Here is a 15941-nt window from a genome sequence, read left to right as displayed (position 1 = left end):
CTAATTTCATCACTCTCTTGCTACATGGTTTGAACAAGTCATTCAACTCTGGATTGGTTCCTGATTACAAGAGAATGAATTTAATCATGCCTGACTAATTCTGAACAATTATTACAAATAATTGGACCTGTTTATGTGTTTAAGCAAGAAAAAAGAATAATAAGAGGTATGTCTCTCTTTTTCTCCCCTTTAGGTTTAACTTAAATTTACAAAAAGATGCCTCAACTCCTAAAAAGCATCATGACTGTCAATGATGTTTTCTACCAATATGCCATCCAGCATGAGGAGTGTGATATGTTGAACAAGGCAGAGCTAAAAGAACTTTTGGAAAATGAGTTTCATCAGATACTAAAGGTAAGAACTCCATGCCAAAACTGAATTCTGTAGCAATTCTCTTCTTCACCTTCCTACCTTTTTGTTCACATATGTGAAACATCCTAGAGGACTCTCCCTACTTGGTGATAGAGAACAGGGCTTGGTAAAGGTTTGAGATAAGATCAAAAGTTGAACCATAATGGTTTCCATAACATAACCAAGGGAGGTGATCCGACTAAACAACAGACAAAACCCAGAGATTGAATAATGTCCTATCTATGTGACTAATTCCCTATGGAACAGAAAATGAGATGGTCTTCAGAAAAACAGCAAAGTAGATGAAATGTATTTTCTTCCCTTTCTTTCTCTTTCTTCAATCTAAGATTCCCCATTTCTAAGATTCTGGTGCTAAAAGGCTTCTGAGTTCAGGAAATCAGCACTTACCTTAAATCACCAAAAAGAGTTACTACCACTTTAACATTGTCAGCTCTAGAAATAAATTTGGACCTTAGATCAGATACTTCAGCTTCAATTCCTCAAATTCAACTGCCTACTAAATATTGTTATTTGGATTTCAAGGGATGTCTTAAATTCAGTGTGTCAGATATGAATCTCATCATTTTCCCCTCTAAATTCATTCCTTCTTCTTTTTGCCCAAGGCAGAAACCTGGTACCATTCTTGATTTCCTCTCTCTCAGCAGGCACCAGGCACCACCATCTTCCAACTTCCATCTAACTCTTCAATAGTTTCTCATAATAGCCCATTTTTCTTCATCACTATTGTTAGTACTCTGGTTCAGGCCGTCTCCTACTTCTAATATCAGCATTAGATGAAAATCTAATTATTTCACTCCTCATCTCAAAATCCTTCAACAGCTCCCAAATGCTCTTAAAATAAAATACAAAGTTCCTTTACATGACTTAAAAGTCATAACCTAGTCCCTATATATCTCTCTAGTTACATTTCTTGATTCCTCAAACTTTAAATCTAGCAAACCTGACTGTCTTTCAGTTCCCTGAATGTTCTGTGTTTTCTCTCACCTCTAGCCCTTGATTCATGTCATTCCCTCTGCCTGGAACAATCTTTTGCCCCTTCTCCTTCCCTTCTTACACCTTCATTTGGCTAATTCTAACCCATCTATCAAAAGGCATCACTTTCTCTCATTAACATTTCTTGGGCCCCACAACAGTTCCTCATTAATGTACTCTCACAGAAACCTTATCATAATAAATTATAATTTTAAGTTTGTATATATGACCCACTAAACTTTAAAGTTCCATTTTTTCAGGAACTAATCTTGTTCACTATTTATACTCTCATATAACACAATGCTAGGCAGACAGTAGCATAATAAACCTTTGTGAAATGAGTAAATTAATTACCTTATTTATAAAATTGGACAAATAAGGTCATATATAATTAATGCAGATATACAAAATTATTATTTATAAATTAGCTAATCATTCATATTTGACCCATTCTTTACCAAAAACAATCAGTCCTCTTGTTACCTTTCATCTTCCAATGGCATCCCCTTCCTGCTATTTCTCACTGCATCATTCATCATATATTCCTTACTCTTTTTCTGCTCAGGATAGTGCAATCCAGTCTAAACAACTATGTAGTTCAGCTCCACATATATAAGCCAAACATTCACATTTCCACAGCTTTCCTTCAATTGGTTAGCTGGGTATATGGTCCACAATAACAGAGCTTCCCTTTGTACCTTGTTCCTGTACAGAATTCAGATGATCCAGACACTGTGGATGTCATCATGCAAAGTCTGGATACAGACCACAAGAAAGTGGATTTTACTGAGTATCTTCTGATGATATTTAAGCTGGCTCAGACTTGTAATAAAATCACTGGCAAAGATTACTGCCAAGCTTCGGGGTCAAAGCAGAGAGATCACAGTCACCAGCACCAAGAGGAACAAAGTGAAACAGAAGAGGACAAAAGGCAAGAATCCTCTTCCAGTCATTCAAGGTGGAGTACAGGAGAGAATGAAGCCTACTCTGGGGACTCCAGAGGAAGCATTAAACACAGGCCTAGAATACTGCAACATCAAGGAGAATTATCTAGCTCTGGGCACAGGCAAAGCTCAGGGGAAAGAACAAAGTCAACTTTAACCCATTTCAAGGGTAGTGAGAAAAACAAACATGACTCTCATCAGCAAGAAAGGTCTGGGAATGAAGAAAGTGGTTATGCTCATTCAAGTAACTATAGAAAAATACCATACTCACAAAATTGGTCAGACAGTTGTGGAGAACAAGGAGACATAAGCCACTCAGAGGATCAGTCTTTCCGTTATGACCAATACTGGCCTGACTCAAGTGAATCCTTAGCTAATAGACTACATGAGAAGAAATCATGCCAGTACCATGCTAAGCAGCATCATATATTCAAATCTAGGAATTACGGAGGAGAAGAACACTGGTCAAATGCCAAGGAACTCAGTTGTTCTGGTCGTAAGTCTGGCTCAGGGCAGCCCTCTCAAAAGAGATGGCATGAACCAAATGCTGGAACTCAATCAGAAAACTATGAAGAAGTATATTCGTCTACTTCAAGTGACTCCTCCAGTGATGGAAAACATAGGTCAAGCTCAGACCGCTACTCTCATCAAACAACACATGGATCAAGCTTAAGTGGTCACACAGGGAATTCGGAAAAAGAAAAACATGGCTGTGGCTCAAGCAAGTCATCACGTTTGGAACAATATGAGTCACATTTCCCTAAGACATCACAACAGAGAAAACAAGAATTCAGCTCTACTCGTTTTTCCACCCACAGGCAACAAAGATCCAGCTCAAGGGGTCAACCAGGATATAGTCGAAGACAAAAACGTGATTCAGAACAAAACTGGTATTCAAGTGATGAAGAGTATGGGTCTGATTCAGGCCAGTACAGAAGAAATGTCAAAAAATCATCAAGTTCCTATCCATCATCCAGCCAGAGAAAACATACCAGAATTTCTACTCATCAGTCAGAAAATCAGGAAGAAAATGAGTTACATCAATTCTCAAAATATGGCCAGGATGAACATGATACACATCAACATTCTAATGAAGATAAACATGATTCAAGGAGAGGACACTCATCAAAGTACGGACAATATAGACACAGTTCAAGTGACTCCGCCACGAGTCATAACCGTGATATCCCTTCTAATAAAAACTTTCAATATGGAAGACAAACCTCTGGGACAACAAACTCTACTAAACGAAGCAGATCTGCATCTTCAACCAGTCACTCATCTGGATACAACCACAATGACTGTTACTCACGTAATTTTAACAACCAAGAGCAGCACAGCTCTAGCTCAGATGACTCTTCAGGCTTTGGGCAACATGAGTCTGGCTCAGAAGAGTCTTCTGGCTTCAGTCACCGTGAATCTAGCCAACACCGGTCCTCCAGCCATGGTCAGCGTGGGTCTACATCACGACAGTCCTCAAGCAGTGGCCAACATGCCTCTAGCTCAGGTCATTCTTCCAGCTCTGGTCAGCATGGCTCTGGCTCAAGTCAGTCTTCTGGCTATGGCCAACACGGCTCTGGGTCAGGCCAGTCCACTGGCCGCGGCCGACATGGGTCTGGTTCAGGTCAGTCCTCCAGCTATGGTCAGCATGAGTCTGGCTCAGGTCAGTCTTCGGGCCATGGCCGACACGGTTCTGGGTCAGGCCAGTCCACGAGCCGCGGCCGACATGGCTCTGGGTCAGGTCAGTCTTCCAGCTATGGCCAGCATGGGTCGGGCTCAGCTCAGTCTTCTGGCTTTGGCCAACATGAGTCTGGCTCTGGGGAGTCTTCCGGCTTTAGTCACCATCAGTCTGGCAGAGGTCAATCCTCCAGCTATGGTCAACATGGTTCTTCTACATCAGGACAGTCATCAAGAGGTGGCCAACATGGATCCAGCTCAAGTCAGTCTTCTGGCTCCAGTCAGCACGGTGCTGCTGGTTGCAGTCAATCTTCTGGCTCTGGCAGACACGGGTCTGGGACAGGACAGTCTACTAGCCGCGGCCGACATGGGTCTGGTTCAGGTCAGTCTTCCAGCTATGGTCAGCACGAGGCCGGCTCAAGTCAGTCTTCGTCGGGCTACGGCCAACATGGGTCTGGATCAGGCCAGTCTACTAGCCGCGGCCGACACGGGTCTGGTTCAGGTCAGTCTTCCAGCTACGGGCAGGGTGAGTCTGGCTCAGGTCGCTCTTCCGGCTACGGGCAACATGGCTCTGGCTCAGGTCAGTCTTCCGGCTTTGGCCAACATGAGTCTGGCTCACAAGAGTCGTCTGGCTTAGGTCACCGTGGATCTGGCCAGCACCGATCCTCCAGCCATGGCCAACATGGGTCGACCTCAGGGCAGTCCTCAGGCAGCGGCAGACATGCCTCTAGCTCAGGTCATTCTTCCAGCTCTGGTCAGCACGGCTCTGGCTCAAGTCAGTCTTCTAGCTATGGGCAACATGGGTCTAGCTCAGGCCAGTCTACTGGCCGCGGCCGACATGGCTCTGGCTCAGGTCAGTCTTCCAGCTATGGTCAGCATGAGTCCGGCTCAAGTCACTCTTCGGGCTATGGCCAACATGGGTCTGGGTCAGGCGCGTCTTCTAGCCGCCGCCGACATGGGTCAGGTTCAGGTCAGTCTTCCAGCTACGGGCAGGGTGAGTCTGGCTCAGGTCACTCTTCCGGCTACGGGCAACATGGCTCTGGCTCGGGTCAGTCCTCTGGCTTTGGCCAACATGAGTCTGGCTCAGAAGAGTCTTCTGGCTTCAGTCACCGTGAATCTAGCCAACACCGGTCCTCCAGCCATGGTCAGCGTGGGTCTACATCACGACAGTCCTCAAGCAGTGGCCAACATGCCTCTAGCTCAGGTCATTCTTCCAGCTCTGGTCAGCATGGCTCTGGCTCAAGTCAGTCTTCTGGCTATGGCCAACACGGCTCTGGGTCAGGCCAGTCCACTGGCCGCGGCCGACATGGGTCTGGTTCAGGTCAGTCCTCCAGCTATGGTCAGCATGAGTCTGGCTCAGGTCAGTCTTCGGGCCATGGCCGACACGGTTCTGGGTCAGGCCAGTCCACGAGCCGCGGCCGACATGGCTCTGGGTCAGGTCAGTCTTCCAGCTATGGCCAGCATGGGTCGGGCTCAGCTCAGTCTTCTGGCTTTGGCCAACATGAGTCTGGCTCTGGGGAGTCTTCCGGCTTTAGTCACCATCAGTCTGGCAGAGGTCAATCCTCCAGCTATGGTCAACATGGTTCTTCTACATCAGGACAGTCATCAAGAGGTGGCCAACATGGATCCAGCTCAAGTCAGTCTTCCGGCTCCGGTCAGCACGGTGCTGCTGGTTGCAGTCAATCTTCTGGCTCTGGCAGACACGGGTCTGGGACAGGACAGTCTACTAGCCGCGGCCGACATGGGTCTGGTTCAGGTCAGTCTTCCAGCTATGGTCAGCACGAGGCCGGCTCAAGTCAGTCTTCGTCGGGCTACGGCCAACATGGGTCTGGATCAGGCCAGTCTACTAGCCGCGGCCGACACGGGTCTGGTTCAGGTCAGTCTTCCAGCTACGGGCAGGGTGAGTCTGGCTCAGGTCGCTCTTCCGGCTACGGGCAACATGGCTCTGGCTCAGGTCAGTCTTCCGGCTTTGGCCAACATGAGTCTGGCTCACAAGAGTCGTCTGGCTTAGGTCACCGTGGATCTGGCCAGCACCGATCCTCCAGCCATGGCCAACATGGGTCGACCTCAGGGCAGTCCTCAGGCAGCGGCAGACATGCCTCTAGCTCAGGTCATTCTTCCAGCTCTGGTCAGCACGGCTCTGGCTCAAGTCAGTCTTCTAGCTATGGGCAACATGGGTCTAGCTCAGGCCAGTCTACTGGCCGCGGCCGACATGGCTCTGGCTCAGGTCAGTCTTCCAGCTATGGTCAGCATGAGTCCGGCTCAAGTCACTCTTCGGGCTATGGCCAACATGGGTCTGGGTCAGGCGCGTCTTCTAGCCGCCGCCGACATGGGTCAGGTTCAGGTCAGTCTTCCAGCTACGGGCAGGGTGAGTCTGGCTCAGGTCACTCTTCCGGCTACGGGCAACATGGCTCTGGCTCGGGTCAGTCCTCTGGCTTTGGCCAACATGAGTCTGGCTCAGAAGAGTCTTCTGGCTTCAGTCACCGTGAATCTAGCCAACACCGGTCCTCCAGCCATGGTCAGCGTGGGTCTACATCACGACAGTCCTCAAGCAGTGGCCAACATGCCTCTAGCTCAGGTCATTCTTCCAGCTCTGGTCAGCATGGCTCTGGCTCAAGTCAGTCTTCTGGCTATGGCCAACACGGCTCTGGGTCAGGCCAGTCCACTGGCCGCGGCCGACATGGGTCTGGTTCAGGTCAGTCCTCCAGCTATGGTCAGCATGAGTCTGGCTCAGGTCAGTCTTCGGGCCATGGCCGACACGGTTCTGGGTCAGGCCAGTCCACGAGCCGCGGCCGACATGGCTCTGGGTCAGGTCAGTCTTCCAGCTATGGCCAGCATGGGTCGGGCTCAGCTCAGTCTTCTGGCTTTGGCCAACATGAGTCTGGCTCTGGGGAGTCTTCCGGCTTTAGTCACCATCAGTCTGGCAGAGGTCAATCCTCCAGCTATGGTCAACATGGTTCTTCTACATCAGGACAGTCATCAAGAGGTGGCCAACATGGATCCAGCTCAAGTCAGTCTTCCGGCTCCGGTCAGCACGGTGCTGCTGGTTGCAGTCAATCTTCTGGCTCTGGCAGACACGGGTCTGGGACAGGACAGTCTACTAGCCGCGGCCGACATGGGTCTGGTTCAGGTCAGTCTTCCAGCTATGGTCAGCACGAGGCCGGCTCAAGTCAGTCTTCGTCGGGCTACGGCCAACATGGGTCTGGATCAGGCCAGTCTACTAGCCGCGGCCGACACGGGTCTGGTTCAGGTCAGTCTTCCAGCTACGGGCAGGGTGAGTCTGGCTCAGGTCGCTCTTCCGGCTACGGGCAACATGGCTCTGGCTCAGGTCAGTCTTCCGGCTTTGGCCAACATGAGTCTGGCTCACAAGAGTCGTCTGGCTTAGGTCACCGTGGATCTGGCCAGCACCGATCCTCCAGCCATGGCCAACATGGGTCGACCTCAGGGCAGTCCTCAGGCAGCGGCAGACATGCCTCTAGCTCAGGTCATTCTTCCAGCTCTGGTCAGCACGGCTCTGGCTCAAGTCAGTCTTCTAGCTATGGGCAACATGGGTCTAGCTCAGGCCAGTCTACTGGCCGCGGCCGACATGGCTCTGGCTCAGGTCAGTCTTCCAGCTATGGTCAGCATGAGTCCGGCTCAAGTCACTCTTCGGGCTATGGCCAACATGGGTCTGGGTCAGGCGCATCTTCTAGCCGCCGCCGACATGGGTCAGGTTCAGGTCAGTCTTCCAGCTACGGGCAGGGTGAGTCTGGCTCAGGTCACTCTTCCGGCTACGGGCAACATGGCTCTGGCTCGGGTCAGTCCTCTGGCTTTGGCCAACATGAGTCTGGCTCAGAAGAGTCTTCTGGCTTCAGTCACCGTGAATCTAGCCAACACCGGTCCTCCAGCCATGGTCAGCGTGGGTCTACATCACGACAGTCCTCAAGCAGTGGCCAACATGCCTCTAGCTCAGGTCATTCTTCCAGCTCTGGTCAGCATGGCTCTGGCTCAAGTCAGTCTTCTGGCTATGGCCAACACGGCTCTGGGTCAGGCCAGTCCACTGGCCGCGGCCGACATGGGTCTGGTTCAGGTCAGTCCTCCAGCTATGGTCAGCATGAGTCTGGCTCAGGTCAGTCTTCGGGCCATGGCCGACACGGTTCTGGGTCAGGCCAGTCCACGAGCCGCGGCCGACATGGCTCTGGGTCAGGTCAGTCTTCCAGCTATGGCCAGCATGGGTCGGGCTCAGCTCAGTCTTCTGGCTTTGGCCAACATGAGTCTGGCTCTGGGGAGTCTTCCGGCTTTAGTCACCATCAGTCTGGCAGAGGTCAATCCTCCAGCTATGGTCAACATGGTTCTTCTACATCAGGACAGTCATCAAGAGGTGGCCAACATGGATCCAGCTCAAGTCAGTCTTCCGGCTCCGGTCAGCACGGTGCTGCTGGTTGCAGTCAATCTTCTGGCTCTGGCAGACACGGGTCTGGGACAGGACAGTCTACTAGCCGCGGCCGACATGGGTCTGGTTCAGGTCAGTCTTCCAGCTATGGTCAGCACGAGGCCGGCTCAAGTCAGTCTTCGTCGGGCTACGGCCAACATGGGTCTGGATCAGGCCAGTCTACTAGCCGCGGCCGACACGGGTCTGGTTCAGGTCAGTCTTCCAGCTACGGGCAGGGTGAGTCTGGCTCAGGTCGCTCTTCCGGCTACGGGCAACATGGCTCTGGCTCAGGTCAGTCTTCCGGCTTTGGCCAACATGAGTCTGGCTCACAAGAGTCGTCTGGCTTAGGTCACCGTGGATCTGGCCAGCACCGATCCTCCAGCCATGGCCAACATGGGTCGACCTCAGGGCAGTCCTCAGGCAGCGGCAGACATGCCTCTAGCTCAGGTCATTCTTCCAGCTCTGGTCAGCACGGCTCTGGCTCAAGTCAGTCTTCTAGCTATGGGCAACATGGGTCTAGCTCAGGCCAGTCTACTGGCCGCGGCCGACATGGCTCTGGCTCAGGTCAGTCTTCCAGCTATGGTCAGCATGAGTCCGGCTCAAGTCACTCTTCGGGCTATGGCCAACATGGGTCTGGGTCAGGCGCATCTTCTAGCCGCCGCCGACATGGGTCAGGTTCAGGTCAGTCTTCCAGCTACGGGCAGGGTGAGTCTGGCTCAGGTCACTCTTCCGGCTACGGGCAACATGGCTCTGGCTCGGGTCAGTCCTCTGGCTTTGGCCAACATGAGTCTGGCTCAGAAGAGTCTTCTGGCTTCAGTCACCGTGAATCTAGCCAACACCGGTCCTCCAGCCATGGTCAGCGTGGGTCTACATCACGACAGTCCTCAAGCAGTGGCCAACATGCCTCTAGCTCAGGTCATTCTTCCAGCTCTGGTCAGCATGGCTCTGGCTCAAGTCAGTCTTCTGGCTATGGCCAACACGGCTCTGGGTCAGGCCAGTCCACTGGCCGCGGCCGACATGGGTCTGGTTCAGGTCAGTCCTCCAGCTATGGTCAGCATGAGTCTGGCTCAGGTCAGTCTTCGGGCCATGGCCGACACGGTTCTGGGTCAGGCCAGTCCACGAGCCGCGGCCGACATGGCTCTGGGTCAGGTCAGTCTTCCAGCTATGGCCAGCATGGGTCGGGCTCAGCTCAGTCTTCTGGCTTTGGCCAACATGAGTCTGGCTCTGGGGAGTCTTCCGGCTTTAGTCACCATCAGTCTGGCAGAGGTCAATCCTCCAGCTATGGTCAACATGGTTCTTCTACATCAGGACAGTCATCAAGAGGTGGCCAACATGGATCCAGCTCAAGTCAGTCTTCCGGCTCCGGTCAGCACGGTGCTGCTGGTTGCAGTCAATCTTCTGGCTCTGGCAGACACGGGTCTGGGACAGGACAGTCTACTAGCCGCGGCCGACATGGGTCTGGTTCAGGTCAGTCTTCCAGCTATGGTCAGCACGAGGCCGGCTCAAGTCAGTCTTCGTCGGGCTACGGCCAACATGGGTCTGGATCAGGCCAGTCTACTAGCCGCGGCCGACACGGGTCTGGTTCAGGTCAGTCTTCCAGCTACGGGCAGGGTGAGTCTGGCTCAGGTCGCTCTTCCGGCTACGGGCAACATGGCTCTGGCTCAGGTCAGTCTTCCGGCTTTGGCCAACATGAGTCTGGCTCACAAGAGTCGTCTGGCTTAGGTCACCGTGGATCTGGCCAGCACCGATCCTCCAGCCATGGCCAACATGGGTCGACCTCAGGGCAGTCCTCAGGCAGCGGCAGACATGCCTCTAGCTCAGGTCATTCTTCCAGCTCTGGTCAGCACGGCTCTGGCTCAAGTCAGTCTTCTAGCTATGGGCAACATGGGTCTAGCTCAGGCCAGTCTACTGGCCGCGGCCGACATGGCTCTGGCTCAGGTCAGTCTTCCAGCTATGGTCAGCATGAGTCCGGCTCAAGTCACTCTTCGGGCTATGGCCAACATGGGTCTGGGTCAGGCGCGTCTTCTAGCCGCCGCCGACATGGGTCAGGTTCAGGTCAGTCTTCCAGCTACGGGCAGGGTGAGTCTGGCTCAGGTCACTCTTCCGGCTACGGGCAACATGGCTCTGGCTCGGGTCAGTCCTCTGGCTTTGGCCAACATGAGTCTGGCTCAGAAGAGTCTTCTGGCTTCAGTCACCGTGAATCTAGCCAACACCGGTCCTCCAGCCATGGTCAGCGTGGGTCTACATCACGACAGTCCTCAAGCAGTGGCCAACATGCCTCTAGCTCAGGTCATTCTTCCAGCTCTGGTCAGCATGGCTCTGGCTCAAGTCAGTCTTCTGGCTATGGCCAACACGGCTCTGGGTCAGGCCAGTCCACTGGCCGCGGCCGACATGGGTCTGGTTCAGGTCAGTCCTCCAGCTATGGTCAGCATGAGTCTGGCTCAGGTCAGTCTTCGGGCCATGGCCGACACGGTTCTGGGTCAGGCCAGTCCACGAGCCGCGGCCGACATGGCTCTGGGTCAGGTCAGTCTTCCAGCTATGGCCAGCATGGGTCGGGCTCAGCTCAGTCTTCTGGCTTTGGCCAACATGAGTCTGGCTCTGGGGAGTCTTCCGGCTTTAGTCACCATCAGTCTGGCAGAGGTCAATCCTCCAGCTATGGTCAACATGGTTCTTCTACATCAGGACAGTCATCAAGAGGTGGCCAACATGGATCCAGCTCAAGTCAGTCTTCCGGCTCCGGTCAGCACGGTGCTGCTGGTTGCAGTCAATCTTCTGGCTCTGGCAGACACGGGTCTGGGACAGGACAGTCTACTAGCCGCGGCCGACATGGGTCTGGTTCAGGTCAGTCTTCCAGCTATGGTCAGCACGAGGCCGGCTCAAGTCAGTCTTCGTCGGGCTACGGCCAACATGGGTCTGGATCAGGCCAGTCTACTAGCCGCGGCCGACACGGGTCTGGTTCAGGTCAGTCTTCCAGCTACGGGCAGGGTGAGTCTGGCTCAGGTCGCTCTTCCGGCTACGGGCAACATGGCTCTGGCTCAGGTCAGTCTTCCGGCTTTGGCCAACATGAGTCTGGCTCACAAGAGTCGTCTGGCTTAGGTCACCGTGGATCTGGCCAGCACCGATCCTCCAGCCATGGCCAACATGGGTCGACCTCAGGGCAGTCCTCAGGCAGCGGCAGACATGCCTCTAGCTCAGGTCATTCTTCCAGCTCTGGTCAGCACGGCTCTGGCTCAAGTCAGTCTTCTAGCTATGGGCAACATGGGTCTAGCTCAGGCCAGTCTACTGGCCGCGGCCGACATGGCTCTGGCTCAGGTCAGTCTTCCAGCTATGGTCAGCATGAGTCCGGCTCAAGTCACTCTTCGGGCTATGGCCAACATGGGTCTGGGTCAGGCGCGTCTTCTAGCCGCCGCCGACATGGGTCAGGTTCAGGTCAGTCTTCCAGCTACGGGCAGGGTGAGTCTGGCTCAGGTCACTCTTCCGGCTACGGGCAACATGGCTCTGGCTCGGGTCAGTCCTCTGGCTTTGGCCAACATGAGTCTGGCTCAGAAGAGTCTTCTGGCTTCAGTCACCGTGAATCTAGCCAACACCGGTCCTCCAGCCATGGTCAGCGTGGGTCTACATCACGACAGTCCTCAAGCAGTGGCCAACATGCCTCTAGCTCAGGTCATTCTTCCAGCTCTGGTCAGCATGGCTCTGGCTCAAGTCAGTCTTCTGGCTATGGCCAACACGGCTCTGGGTCAGGCCAGTCCAGTGGCCGCGGCCGACATGGGTCTGGTTCAGGTCAGTCCTCCAGCTATGGTCAGCATGAGTCTGGCTCAGGTCAGTCTTCGGGCCATGGCCGACACGGTTCTGGGTCAGGCCAGTCCACGAGCCGCGGCCGACATGGCTCTGGGTCAGGTCAGTCTTCCAGCTATGGCCAGCATGGGTCGGGCTCAGCTCAGTCTTCTGGCTTTGGCCAACATGAGTCTGGCTCTGGGGAGTCTTCCGGCTTTAGTCACCATCAGTCTGGCAGAGGTCAATCCTCCAGCTATGGTCAACATGGTTCTTCTACATCAGGACAGTCATCAAGAGGTGGCCAACATGGATCCAGCTCAAGTCAGTCTTCCGGCTCCGGTCAGCACGGTGCTGCTGGTTGCAGTCAATCTTCTGGCTCTGGCAGACACGGGTCTGGGACAGGACAGTCTACTAGCCGCGGCCGACATGGGTCTGGTTCAGGTCAGTCTTCCAGCTATGGTCAGCACGAGGCCGGCTCAAGTCAGTCTTCGTCGGGCTACGGCCAACATGGGTCTGGATCAGGCCAGTCTACTAGCCGCGGCCGACACGGGTCTGGTTCAGGTCAGTCTTCCAGCTACGGGCAGGGTGAGTCTGGCTCAGGTCGCTCTTCCGGCTACGGGCAACATGGCTCTGGCTCAGGTCAGTCTTCCGGCTTTGGCCAACATGAGTCTGGCTCACAAGAGTCGTCTGGCTTAGGTCACCGTGGATCTGGCCAGCACCGATCCTCCAGCCATGGCCAACATGGGTCGACCTCAGGGCAGTCCTCAGGCAGCGGCAGACATGCCTCTAGCTCAGGTCATTCTTCCAGCTCTGGTCAGCACGGCTCTGGCTCAAGTCAGTCTTCTAGCTATGGGCAACATGGGTCTAGCTCAGGCCAGTCTACTGGCCGCGGCCGACATGGCTCTGGCTCAGGTCAGTCTTCCAGCTATGGTCAGCATGAGTCCGGCTCAAGTCACTCTTCGGGCTATGGCCAACATGGGTCTGGGTCAGGCGCGTCTTCTAGCCGCCGCCGACATGGGTCAGGTTCAGGTCAGTCTTCCAGCTACGGGCAGGGTGAGTCTGGCTCAGGTCACTCTTCCGGCTACGGGCAACATGGCTCTGGCTCGGGTCAGTCCTCTGGCTTTGGCCAACATGAGTCTGGCTCAGAAGAGTCTTCTGGCTTCAGTCACCGTGAATCTAGCCAACACCGGTCCTCCAGCCATGGTCAGCGTGGGTCTACATCACGACAGTCCTCAAGCAGTGGCCAACATGCCTCTAGCTCAGGTCATTCTTCCAGCTCTGGTCAGCATGGCTCTGGCTCAAGTCAGTCTTCTGGCTATGGCCAACACGGCTCTGGGTCAGGCCAGTCCACTGGCCGCGGCCGACATGGGTCTGGTTCAGGTCAGTCCTCCAGCTATGGTCAGCATGAGTCTGGCTCAGGTCAGTCTTCGGGCCATGGCCGACACGGTTCTGGGTCAGGCCAGTCCACGAGCCGCGGCCGACATGGCTCTGGGTCAGGTCAGTCTTCCAGCTATGGCCAGCATGGGTCGGGCTCAGCTCAGTCTTCTGGCTTTGGCCAACATGAGTCTGGCTCTGGGGAGTCTTCCGGCTTTAGTCACCATCAGTCTGGCAGAGGTCAATCCTCCAGCTATGGTCAACATGGTTCTTCTACATCAGGACAGTCATCAAGAGGTGGCCAACATGGATCCAGCTCAAGTCAGTCTTCCGGCTCCGGTCAGCACGGTGCTGCTGGTTGCAGTCAATCTTCTGGCTCTGGCAGACACGGGTCCGGGACAGGACAGTCTACTAGCCGCGGCCGACATGGGTCTGGTTCAGGTCAGTCTTCCAGCTATGGTCAGCACGAGGCCGGCTCAAGTCAGTCTTCGTCGGGCTACGGCCAACATGGGTCTGGATCAGGCCAGTCTACTAGCCGCGGCCGACACGGGTCTGGTTCAGGTCAGTCTTCCAGCTACGGGCAGGGTGAGTCTGGCTCAGGTCGCTCTTCCGGCTACGGGCAACATGGCTCTGGCTCAGGTCAGTCTTCCGGCTTTGGCCAACATGAGTCTGGCTCACAAGAGTCGTCTGGCTTAGGTCACCGTGGATCTGGCCAGCACCGATCCTCCAGCCATGGCCAACATGGGTCGACCTCAGGGCAGTCCTCAGGCAGCGGCAGACATGCCTCTAGCTCAGGTCATTCTTCCAGCTCTGGTCAGCACGGCTCTGGCTCAAGTCAGTCTTCTAGCTATGGGCAACATGGGTCTAGCTCAGGCCAGTCTACTGGCCGCGGCCGACATGGCTCTGGCTCAGGTCAGTCTTCCAGCTATGGTCAGCATGAGTCCGGCTCAAGTCACTCTTCGGGCTATGGCCAACATGGGTCTGGGTCAGGCGCGTCTTCTAGCCGCCGCCGACATGGGTCAGGTTCAGGTCAGTCTTCCAGCTACGGGCAGGGTGAGTCTGGCTCAGGTCACTCTTCCGGCTACGGGCAACATGGCTCTGGCTCGGGTCAGTCCTCTGGCTTTGGCCAACATGAGTCTGGCTCAGAAGAGTCTTCTGGCTTCAGTCACCGTGAATCTAGCCAACACCGGTCCTCCAGCCATGGTCAGCGTGGGTCTACATCACGACAGTCCTCAAGCAGTGGCCAACATGCCTCTAGCTCAGGTCATTCTTCCAGCTCTGGTCAGCATGGCTCTGGCTCAAGTCAGTCTTCTGGCTATGGCCAACACGGCTCTGGGTCAGGCCAGTCCACTGGCCGCGGCCGACATGGGTCTGGTTCAGGTCAGTCCTCCAGCTATGGTCAGCATGAGTCTGGCTCAGGTCAGTCTTCGGGCCATGGCCGACACGGTTCTGGGTCAGGCCAGTCCACGAGCCGCGGCCGACATGGCTCTGGGTCAGGTCAGTCTTCCAGCTATGGCCAGCATGGGTCGGGCTCAGCTCAGTCTTCTGGCTTTGGCCAACATGAGTCTGGCTCTGGGGAGTCTTCCGGCTTTAGTCACCATCAGTCTGGCAGAGGTCAATCCTCCAGCTATGGTCAACATGGTTCTTCTACATCAGGACAGTCATCAAGAGGTGGCCAACATGGATCCAGCTCAAGTCAGTCTTCCGGCTCCGGTCAGCACGGTGCTGCTGGTTGCAGTCAATCTTCTGGCTCTGGCAGACACGGGTCCGGGACAGGACAGTCTACTAGCCGCGGCCGACATGGGTCTGGTTCAGGTCAGTCTTCCAGCTATGGTCAGCACGAGGCCGGCTCAAGTCAGTCTTCGTCGGGCTACGGCCAACATGGGTCTGGATCAGGCCAGTCTACTAGCCGCGGCCGACACGGGTCTGGTTCAGGTCAGTCTTCCAGCTACGGGCAGGGTGAGTCTGGCTCAGGTCGCTCTTCCGGCTACGGGCAACATGGCTCTGGCTCAGGTCAGTCTTCCGGCTTTGGCCAACATGAGTCTGGCTCACAAGAGTCGTCTGGCTTAGGTCACCGTGGATCTGGCCAGCACCGATCCTCCAGCCATGGCCAACATGGGTCGACCTCAGGGCAGTCCTCAGGCAGCGGCAGACATGCCTCTAGCTCAGGTCATTCTTCCAGCTCTGGTCAGCACGGCTCTGGCTCAAGTCAGTCTTCTAGCTATGGGCAACATGGGTCTAGCTCAGGCCAGTCTACTGGCCGCGGCCGACATGGCTCTGGCTCAGGTCAGTCTTCCAGCTATGGTCAGCATGAGTCCGGCTCAAGTCACTCTTCGGGCTATGGCCAACATGGGTCTGGGTCAGGCGCGTCTTCTAGCCGCCGCCGACATGGGTCAGGTTCAGGTCAGTCTTCCAGC

At 54.6% G+C, this 15941-nt stretch overlaps 1 protein-coding gene across 1 annotated transcript; it reads left to right on the top strand.

Moving 5' to 3' along the window:
• Positions 1–240: 240 nt before the first annotated feature.
• On the top strand, positions 241–15594 carry HRNR (hornerin). Its single transcript, XM_045546501.1, has 20 exons — positions 241–354; positions 2058–4386; positions 4429–4549; positions 4742–5070; positions 5170–5566; positions 5597–5605; positions 6011–6391; positions 6584–6903; positions 7387–7566; positions 8074–8349; positions 8470–9135; positions 9370–9688; positions 9767–10338; positions 10417–10533; positions 10651–11221; positions 11258–11419; positions 11507–11887; positions 12080–12436; positions 13409–14163; positions 14255–15594. Exons 1-20 carry the CDS (start codon positions 241–243, stop codon positions 15592–15594), a joined length of 9696 nt encoding a protein of 3231 aa, XP_045402457.1.
• The last annotated feature ends 347 nt before the right edge of the window (positions 15595–15941 follow it).

The sequence above is a fragment of the Lemur catta genome, chromosome 3 (assembly GCF_020740605.2).
Source record: "Lemur catta isolate mLemCat1 chromosome 3, mLemCat1.pri, whole genome shotgun sequence".
Lineage (NCBI taxonomy): Eukaryota > Metazoa > Chordata > Mammalia > Primates > Lemuridae > Lemur > Lemur catta.
This window is presented reverse-complemented; position numbering and strand designations above follow the sequence as displayed.